The 9959-nt window shown below is 36.2% G+C and overlaps 2 protein-coding genes across 2 annotated transcripts; one reads left to right on the forward strand and one right to left on the reverse strand.

The window, feature by feature from the left end:
• Positions 1–32: 32 nt before the first annotated feature.
• Positions 33–4733, reverse strand: LOC113650032 (butyrophilin subfamily 2 member A2-like). The gene is made up of 8 exons (XM_027158061.2): positions 4383–4733; positions 3942–3998; positions 2744–3106; positions 2364–2654; positions 2160–2258; positions 1996–2079; positions 1577–1615; positions 33–1284 (listed from the first exon to the last, which is right to left on the reverse strand). Exons 1-8 carry the CDS (start codon positions 4387–4389, stop codon positions 695–697), a joined length of 1530 nt encoding a protein of 509 aa, XP_027013862.2. The 5' UTR covers positions 4390–4733; the 3' UTR covers positions 33–694.
• Positions 4734–6457: 1724 nt separating this feature from the next.
• Positions 6458–9794, forward strand: si:cabz01076231.1 (calcium-binding protein 2). The gene is made up of 7 exons (XM_027158063.2): positions 6458–6567; positions 6916–7063; positions 8260–8290; positions 8487–8630; positions 8851–8960; positions 9131–9278; positions 9530–9794. The coding sequence occupies exons 1-7, from the start codon at positions 6530–6532 to the stop codon at positions 9556–9558; spliced, it is 648 nt and encodes a 215-aa protein (XP_027013864.2). The 5' UTR covers positions 6458–6529; the 3' UTR covers positions 9559–9794.
• Positions 9795–9959: the final 165 nt, after the last annotated feature.

A 9959-nucleotide genomic window follows, 5' to 3' on the forward strand; every position in this document is an offset into this window, starting at 1 on the left:
TTGTCTGCCACTAGGGGGAGTAAAGAAACAGGTTTGTTCAAAGACGACTGTTTTTATTTAAAAAAAACAAACAAACAAAAAAAAAACTATATACATAATATAGTTAGTCAATCAAGGTATTTTTGTAAGTATTTGTACATCAGCATTCCAACATATTAAATGCAGAAAAAAATGCAAATAACTGCGCTGTTTCTTGACGCCCATAAAAACTTTTAAGGCTGCCTCAAACATTTTCATTTGGTGGTGTAAATACAATCATAAATTGAATAAATATATATGCAAATTAGAAATAATGTCTCTGCACGTTCACTATCAGTACCCATCAGTAAACATTTTACTATATACTTATTTAGGGAACGTAATTGTCAGTTATGGTTGTTTTTCTGCTGATGATGATAAAAAATAAAATACATATACAATAAAAAACATTTAGATTTTACCATTGACAAGTCTTACATTTGGAGTCTTAAATTTGGGAACAAGAGTCCTCCAGCTTTTTTATCCACAAACACAATTTATATAATGTGCACTTTTTTAGTTGAAATACTGTACAACAAACATAATGACTACATGATTATATCATACGCTTTTTTCTAACTTCGTAATGTACCTTAAAAAATCAATACCTGAAAAGCTTTCAAAAATATGTACACTTAAATGACAAACATTTCCACTACTGATACATAGCTACAGTCTAAACTCTAGCATTCACTTCAGCCTCGTTTTGAGATTTAACCTGTGGGTTGATTATTTGTAGTGGAGCATTATCTCCTATTCCTGGATTAAATAGAGGCACAACTTCCTCTTTGAAATCGATTTTCATTGTAAGGAGATGCACGCCATCTGTAGCGCTGTAAAATGAAAGCTCCTTTTTGTCAAAATCGAGCAAAACTCCAACAGACTCTAGTGTTGTGTTCACCGTAGGTGAGATTTCTGGCTCACTGTTAACATGGAGGCCATTTTCTTGGTCTAAGCACAAAAACCAAAACCCATTTGAAGGAGTAAAATAACTCTTGTCATAATGTTTGTCACTTAAGGTATATGAAGCTTTGGCGACTCCAATCAGCCATGACTTCTTGGGTGGGACATTTGCTTGTTTTAATCCAACTTCCCAATATACACGACCGGAACAGAATCGCTCTCTTCCATGTACACATAATCCATAAGGAAAACCAGGTCCTTTATACACAGCAGCAGCAGCATCAGCATCTCTCACAGTATCACCTTGAGTGTTAAATTTTAGGTAGTCTTTGTTGCAATTCTCCACATCGAACCTGATGGCCGCTGTAAAGTGAGAAAAATTTATTCATTTAAAACAAATCACACTTTAGCACTCGGTAAATACAATTAATATAATATCTAACACAATAATGCATAAACAAATAAGAAATAACCTTACATTAAAATGGAATATTTTATGTTGATTGAGTTGAGTTTGTATGCCACTTGTCTATCATTTCAGTGTGAAGTCACAGCAGCTCCTGCTTAGACTTCTGCTGCTTAAAATCTAGGCATCTCCAAAGTAAAACACCTACCTGCATCCCTGTAAGCTGATAAAATGCACAAGCAGACCTACCTTTTGCTTTCCTTAAGTCCTCCATGTTTGTAGGTTGACCTAAAAAAAAAAAAAGTGATTATCTGGTAATAACATCTTTGGATTCAGCATCGGACAAAACTAAGAAATTCTACTGAAACCACATATCTTTATCTGGGGTTAATAAGAATACTTTAATTGATGGCAGCTGCATGATTATTTTTTTTAATTATATTGGATGTGATTGGTTTATTCTGAATGGAGCCACATTCCCAATTATAAAAGGGTGAGCACTAGTTTTTCACATAGTTTAATATATTGTAATTCCTTTTAACGCAAAATGAAAAATAAATCAATGATCAACGAATTGCAGAAACACAGTAAATAAGAATATATGACATCCACAAACATAATTTTCCATAGATGAATATTGGGATTTTAGACATAAACGAAGCACGTACCAATTACCAGTTTTTGGTCGTTGGAATGTTGTGGTTGTTCATCTGACATCTGACATTCATTACCTCTATTAACCCCCTGATATCCTGCAACAAAGATACACCAATATGAAAAAGTAGTAAACTCAGTGCGTACAAAACTGTATATAAATAATAGAAATAAAAACCATTGTAATTTTTGTAGAGGAAGAGGCCAATGCCGATCAGAGCCAATACACATAACAGTGCCACAACAAAAAGAATCTTCCACACTCCACTATTCTGAACTGGAAGAGAGAAAAAGTTTTTAGTGTTAAAACACAGTCTGCAATTGGTCCGAACTACTCTGATTAATACTGTGCTTACTTCAGATAATCAACGTTTGTACGAACCTGACAGGCGCGGCCCTAAATCAACGCTCACATCCCTATTCTCTTCTGACAGAGCGACAGAACAGCTGATGGTGTTAGAGACAGAAGACGAAAGGAGGACCCAGCTAGAAATGGAAAACAGGCCATTCTCTTGTTTAGTGTATATGGGGGATTGAAGCTCAGAAAGAACATCGCCTTTATTGGTAAATTTCCACAAGAGCCTTGGTTGAGGATACCATCCAGAGGAAGTACAGCTAAGGTTCACAGAGTTCTCATGGTGCTCCAGAGAGAGGAGAGGCAGAGAGCCTAGAGCTGAGAAAAGGAACATAGTGGAGAAACATCAAGCTTCCATACAACCATCCATCTATTCATCAATTAAACCACATCAGACATCTACTCACCAGTTAAACTGAGCGTCACAGTTTTGCTATCGTATGATTTGTCTCCGCTCACGTAGCAGTGAAAAATTCCAATATCAGACAAGGCAAGGTTGTCCAACTTCAAGGAAACATCTCCCTGTTTCAGTCCAGTAGACTGAGGGCTGCTCAAGGTGAATGAACTCCGATTCTTGTAATTGTCCTGAAAATCTGCAACGACTTTATGGTTTTGGTAAAATAATATCGGATTTTTGAACTGGTCGGGGCGGTACCAACGAATCTCCAAAGTTTCTGCATCAGTCTTAGGGGTGAGCCAACATGGGAGAACCACAGAGGATCCATATTTCCCCATGATTACAGTCTCAGAACAGTTTACAACAAAAGGTTCTAAGAGAGAGAGAGAGGAACAAAGTATTAAATCCTGATTAAAAGTGTGGATGAACTATTTATCTATGGCAACAAGAGCTCCAATGAGGAGAATTTCTGTAATGTTACAGCCTTCTATACAATTCCAGCTTCCAACGTAGTGACAGTAGTTTAGGGGAAGATCCAAATGTAGATGTAATGGTCAGGTGTCTGCATACCTTTGACCATATAGCATATTCAATTGAATTCAAATTTATTTGTATAGCGCTTTTTACAATAGACATTGTCTCAAAGCAGCTTTACAGAACATAAATATAGAACAAAAGGTTATTATAAAGATTAATATTATACAAAAAATTCAAGATTAATACTAGATATAGTTAAATGTATTTTTATTTATCCCCAATGAACAAGTCTGAGGTGCCTTAGGTGACTGTGGGGAGGAAAAACTCCCTTATATGGTGAAGGAACCTTGAGAGGAACCAGACTCAAGAGGGAACCTCAGCCTCATATGGGTGACACTGGAGGGTGTGATTATAAATTTACAGTAATGTTGTATTGATTGTAGTCCTTAAAGACCACATGGAGTTGGCATCTCCTCTTTAGTATAGCAGAGTCTAACTGGAGCTGGTAGATCTTTAGATGGTAGCTAACACTATTTGATGGGAAAATATGGCTGACATTGGCTTATTATAATAAGTAAGACAAACTAATAAGCCTATCAAAAGCGTTCAATTTGGGATACTTCCAACAGAAAAATTAGGATCAAAATAGCGGTCAAAATATATCCGTTTGAAATCTGGCGTGAATTTGAGAGTGTGTATTTACCCATCAGTGGGTATTTAAAATTTCTTACCTGAAGCCTTTATGCACCTCAAGCAGAGAAATGTGATGATGGAATATAACAACGTTCCTGGAAATAATAGAAGAAGAAGAAGAAGAAGAAGAAGAAGAAGAAGAAGAAGAAGAAGAAGAAGAGTATGAATAATAATAATAATAATAAGAAGAAGAAGAAGAAGAAGAAGAAGAAGAATATAATAATAAAATAATAATGATAATAATAATAAGAAAAACAATAATAATGATAATAATAATAATAATAAGAAGAAGAAGAATGAGAAGAAGAAGAAACGTCATTCAGTTAACTACGTGGCCTCTTTTTCAGTCTGTTTTTAATAAAAAATTCCCATAAAAAGGCGTCGATTAATAGATAAATAGATAGATAGATAGATAGATAGATAAATAAATAAATAAATAAATAAATAAATAAATAAAATGTCCACGTGCGCGAACTAACCCTTCATTTTGTCCACACTGTCTTCAGATCAGCTCGTGTTGATTATTATAATCCTGAATTTACTGAAGATTAGAAAAAGACCATGGATTTATGTTTGTTCGCCGTTTTGGTCCCTCTGTTGCTTTCACTTTCGAATTGTGCTCTTTTAAATAATGGCGCGTTTTATTTTTTTGTACGATAGCAGTCGTTTGAGAAATGAACGACACGTCTGTGTTCTATTAAAAATCTTTATATGGTTTAATGTGTTTAATTTTAAGTGTGTGTATGTGCGGTAGTTATGTGTCGGTCGCGAATGAGTCGGCTCTAAGAGGTGATTCTTTGAAGCGAACGAAAAGAGCCGACTCCCGTTTTGTGCTCTGTTCTTTTGAGAATCAATACAGATGAAGGCGGGACTTTATTTAGATGGGCACACCATTTAGCCAATCACATGGGAGGGCAGACTCGGAGCAAACCATTGTGTGAAAGAAGGAAGGGGAGAGCGTCGGGGAAAAATGAAGAAAATGAGCGAAAACCAAAAAAATAAGCAACATCTGGCTCAATTTCAATGATATTGCAGTCGACGAATTACTCATGATTGCTAAATTAGACTAAAATAGAATGCTCCGAGTGATACTAAATGAAGAGCCTTTTGGGAGCCATTTGGGAGCCGGCTCTTCTAAGGGAACCGAGCCAAAAGAGACGAATCTTTGAAAAGAGCCAGATTTGTGGTATAGAATCAAAGTCTCTAACGGATTAATGGGTGGAGCTGAATATGATTTGACAGATTTTTTACTCATTGGCTACACCCTAATAAACAAAGAACACTTCAACACTTCCAGTGTGGTTTAAATAGATCAACAAGCTGAACACACACACACACACACACACACACACACACACACACACACACACACACACACACACACACACACACACACACACACACACACACACACACAGGTTTTTCACCTATGTAATACAATTGTTCTGAAACATTGGCTTTATAACTATTTCAAAATAATTTTAAATCATTTCTACACTTTAGTGATGGCAGGTTGACACTAATAGTGTAATAATTTAGTAGTAATATAGTATAGTATATTTTATCACCATCAGCATGAACACCACTCTGAACTTTGCTCTCATGTTTGCACACTAATCTGAACACATTTAACCTACTAATCACTTCTTATCCTTCTGATGGAGGACGGACAGACGGATGAAGGAAGGCAGGAGAAGATGAGGGAGGGATAAAAGTAGAATGATCCCAGCAGGTCATTTATGTTAGTCAAGTAATTTTGATGTGTTTGCATACAGAAGCTAATATTCAGTCTTTTAGTCTTTATCTCATCCACCTTTACTCTCCTTTCTCTCTTCTCGGATCTGTTCCTTTAACTGAAGGTAGGACATGAGGGGGGGTTCTAATGTCAGTGTTTGTTTATTATACTAACTAGTAGAAGTTATTTACACTTATTCCAGTACAGTGAATCTGCCATAAATGTGCCATACCGTTAAAAACCTGTATGTTAATATCCATATAATGCAAAAATCTGATATCTATAATAATTGTTCTAAGTCAAGGACAGGTTAAATAATAATAATAATAATAATAATAATAATAATAATAATAATAATAATAATAATAATAATTGTTCTAGGTGAAATAATACTTCTAATGCAACAGTATATAAATGACTGACATGTAGAATCAATAGTAGGATGTCTTCTTAAAATTAAGGTGACCAGATGATTTCTGATAATTTAACCAAATATGTCTTCTTTGTTCAATATATTTACATATATGTGCTTTTTTTTTAGCAATCTTAATTTTCATTTTTTCTTTTTTTTTTTTACAAATGAAAAGAGGAAAAAACAATTCTGTTCTCTAGTTTTCAGGAAAAATAAATAAACAAGAACTATGAGCAAATGTATTCTAAGTGTATGTATTTATTTGTATATTTCTTTATATTTTGTGCTGTGAACTGTCTGAGTTGCATGTTATAGCACAAAAAAGTGTTCTAATGTAATTCAAGAAAATCTGACTTTACTGTATGTTTGCACAGTGATATAAAAAAGACATAGATGTAGATCAAAACTTCTGTTCGATCTAGAACCCGTGCAAAAAATAGAAATATTAAACTGTTGTGTGTTCTCGTCTGAGCTGTAGAATGGCGCAGAAGGGCGAGAGAGCACCCTCCGCAGACAGGTAAAAATAAACAGGATTCAATTTTTTAAATGAATTAATAGTACCCTATAACAATGCTGTGTGCTACAGACTCCAGATTGTTTTATATATAACATTTTTTTTATATAAATTATTTTTTTTAAATCATAAATTTTTTTAGAATTTTTTTTTTTAATTATTTCATGTAATTTGATGCTTTGGTGTTGAACACAAATTCTGTAGTTTATGCAGGGAAATTTCTTAGCTTTCTGACTAATTTTACAGCTTTTTCAAAAATTCTCTCTCTCTCTCTCTCTCTCTCTCTCTCTCTCTCTCTCTCTCTCTCTCTCTCTCTCTCTCTCTCCCTCTCCCTCCCTCTCTCTCTTTCAGTGCTACAGCTGAAGGAGTTGCTCTAAAACCCAGCCTTCGAAAGACATCATCATCATCAGATACAGTGAAAAAAACAAAAAGCATGAAATCCAATGAAGAAGCCATGAATAAGGTGTACACAAACCTGCTTAATAATGTGTTTGGACAGGTATATTATTAACAAACACCTGTACACACAAACACACAGACCACAAAACCTGCTATATACTTTTAATAGTTCACCCTCAGTAAACCTCCACGTGTTATAGTACAATGAGAAAAGTCTCAACTGGGAGGTTTATTTATACATCATGCTTAGGGTTTAATAGGGACATGTGTATTTAGCTCTATCCATCTTGCCTGAGCAGGTTGCCAGGTTTTGCTGGTAAAAAAGCAGCCACTGATTGATTCTCTCCCCATCAAGCTTCACTCTGTGATGGTGTTCTAACAATGATGAGGACATACAGCATACTTCCTAAGTTTTCATGCTGTTTGTTTTGATCAGTTCTCTGATTAACTCTTGTGCCCCCTGAGGAACAGGTGTGTTTGCCCTAAACACATGTGGACACCATTCAACTTATTATGTGACTTTGAAGGGGAACGAGTTGCACCAGCTCAAATGGATTACTATATTTAATTTTTTTCACCACTTTAATATTATGGGGATACTTTGTGAAGATTTATGTGATATCTCAATGAAGTCTATTTTAGATGTCATAACAATACAATATTGTACAATATTGTACAATATTGGGGGGGGGGGGGTAGCGTAGTGGTTAAGGTGTTGGGCTACCAATCGGAAGGTTGTGAGTTTGAACCCAAGTCAACCAAACTCCCACTGTTGGGCCTCTGAGCAAGGCCCTTAACCCTCAATTGCTTAGTTGTATAAAAAAATTATATAATGTAAGTCGCTCTAGATAAGGGCATCTGCCAAATTCTGTAAATGTAATATATTAATAATACAATATGATGGAAAATTGAGGGGGGGGGGTGAATACTAAAGTAAGTCACTGTATAATGATATGATATGAAAAAGAAATAAGGCAGAAATGACTGTTACACCTTGTCTGTGTGTGTGTGTGTGTGTGTGTGTGTAAGGTTAATCCCCTTGTAATGCCTTTCAGGCAGCTGTAATAACCGCTCATAAGCATGGCTTAATGCCTCTCTTAATTAGACTCAAGAAGGCAAAGCACAAAGCAATGTTTTCATTCATGGCTTCACGACTTTATTGTGTGTGGCTACAGCCTCCTCTTGCACTGTGTGTTTACGTGTAAGAAATGGTGGCCAAGATGACTGCGTGATTTAGTGATAGATTTAATCTAGCTGTTATAAAAAACCTTTCTTCACGCTCTGTTCCTTTATTAGGAAAGGGAATTATCCCAAACTGAATTAGATGGTGAGTGTCCTTCATCCATTCCATCATGAAGTTATTCATTTAGTTAAAAAAACATTTAGTCAGACCCTTGCAATCAGTGGATCGATCAATAGTTAATGTTGTGATGTATTTTGCGTTATTAGTAGAAGCATTGCAGATAAATCAGCCACCACAATACTGAAACTATTTCTGAAGTGCATGTGGTGTTGCTGTTTAGAGCTGGCCGAGGCATTTAAGGAGTTTGATTATGATCAGGATGGATATCTGAACTACAAAGACCTGGCAGAGTGCATGAGGACGATGGGCTACATGCCCACTGAGATGGAGCTACTGGAAATCATTCAGCAGATCAAGATGAGGTGTGAGTGTCTAGTAACCTATTCTACTGTAACTGTCCTACTAACTGCTTGACTGATCACAGGTGTGTGTGTGTGTGTGTGTGTGTGTGTGTGTGTGTGTGTGTGTGTGTGTGTGTGTGTGTGTGTGTGTGTGTGTGTGTGTGTGCGTGTGTGTGTGCGTGTGTGTGTGCGTGTGTGTGTGTGTGTGTGTGTGTGTGTGTGTGTGTGTGTGCTCACACACAGTGGGTGGACTGATGGATTTTGATGACTTCTGTGAGTTGATGGGGCCAAGGATGATGGTTGAGACAGCTCATATGTTGGGACTGAAAGAACTCAAGTGTTCCTTTAAACAGGTGAACTACTACTACTACTACTACTACTACACAAACACAAACGCAGAACGGACACTTCTGTTCTGCCAGCACACTGATGCAGAAAACTATTTAGAAATATTTAGTACAAATATTACAAATGAATTCATTGGACTTCAGTCATGTCAAAAAAAGCTCCTTGTTTTGGTTAGTTTGATACAGATGGGGATGGAAAGATCACTCTGGATGAGATGAAGGAGGCAGTAAGAACATTACTGGGTGAGAAATTGAAGAAAGGAGAGCTGGAGGAGATTTTGAAGGAGCTGGACCTCAATGGAGACGGAATTGTGGACTTTGATGGTACCACAAACACACTTTATTATTATTATTATTAGTAGTAGTAGTAGTAGTAGTAGTAGTAGTAGTAGTATAATGCAAACTGGAAAATCACTTGTGTTTACGCATATTTGGTATGAGTTAAATTTGTATAATTCAGTGTGTGTGTGTGTGTGTGTGTGTGTGTGTGTGTGTGTGTGTGTGTGTGTGTGTGTGTGTGTGTGTGTGTGTGTGTGTGTGTGTGTGCACGCGTGTGTGTGTATTTTATCTTGTAGAGTTTGTTATGATGCTGTCAGCCCAGTAGCTGTCACTATGGAGTCTCACCATCCACAGATCTTCAGCTCAAGATCGGCCTATACTTGAGATGGCTGTAGTCACAAAAAAGTGTTCAGTCAGCTGCACAAGATTTGCGTTCTGTATCTGTTAAGATTAAGCTTGTGTACGACTGCACACTTAAGTTCAAGTTCAAAACATATTATATTACTGTGTGTATCAATTATATGTATGTGTATGTGTATGGAATTAAATGAATCCTGTTCTGTCGTGCTCTCTTTGATTTTATTTAAAATATTAAAGTACTAAAAAACTATTGGCCCTTTTTTGGCTTCTACATTATTTCTTTTCCTGCTACACGGTTTCAGGGAACTGATTATTGGGTGATTATTAAGTATTAACTGATTATGAAGTTCCTGTATTCTATATACT

The sequence above is a fragment of the Tachysurus fulvidraco genome, chromosome 7 (genome assembly GCF_022655615.1).
Source record: "Tachysurus fulvidraco isolate hzauxx_2018 chromosome 7, HZAU_PFXX_2.0, whole genome shotgun sequence".
In the NCBI taxonomy this organism is placed as follows: Eukaryota; Metazoa; Chordata; class Actinopteri; order Siluriformes; family Bagridae; genus Tachysurus; species Tachysurus fulvidraco.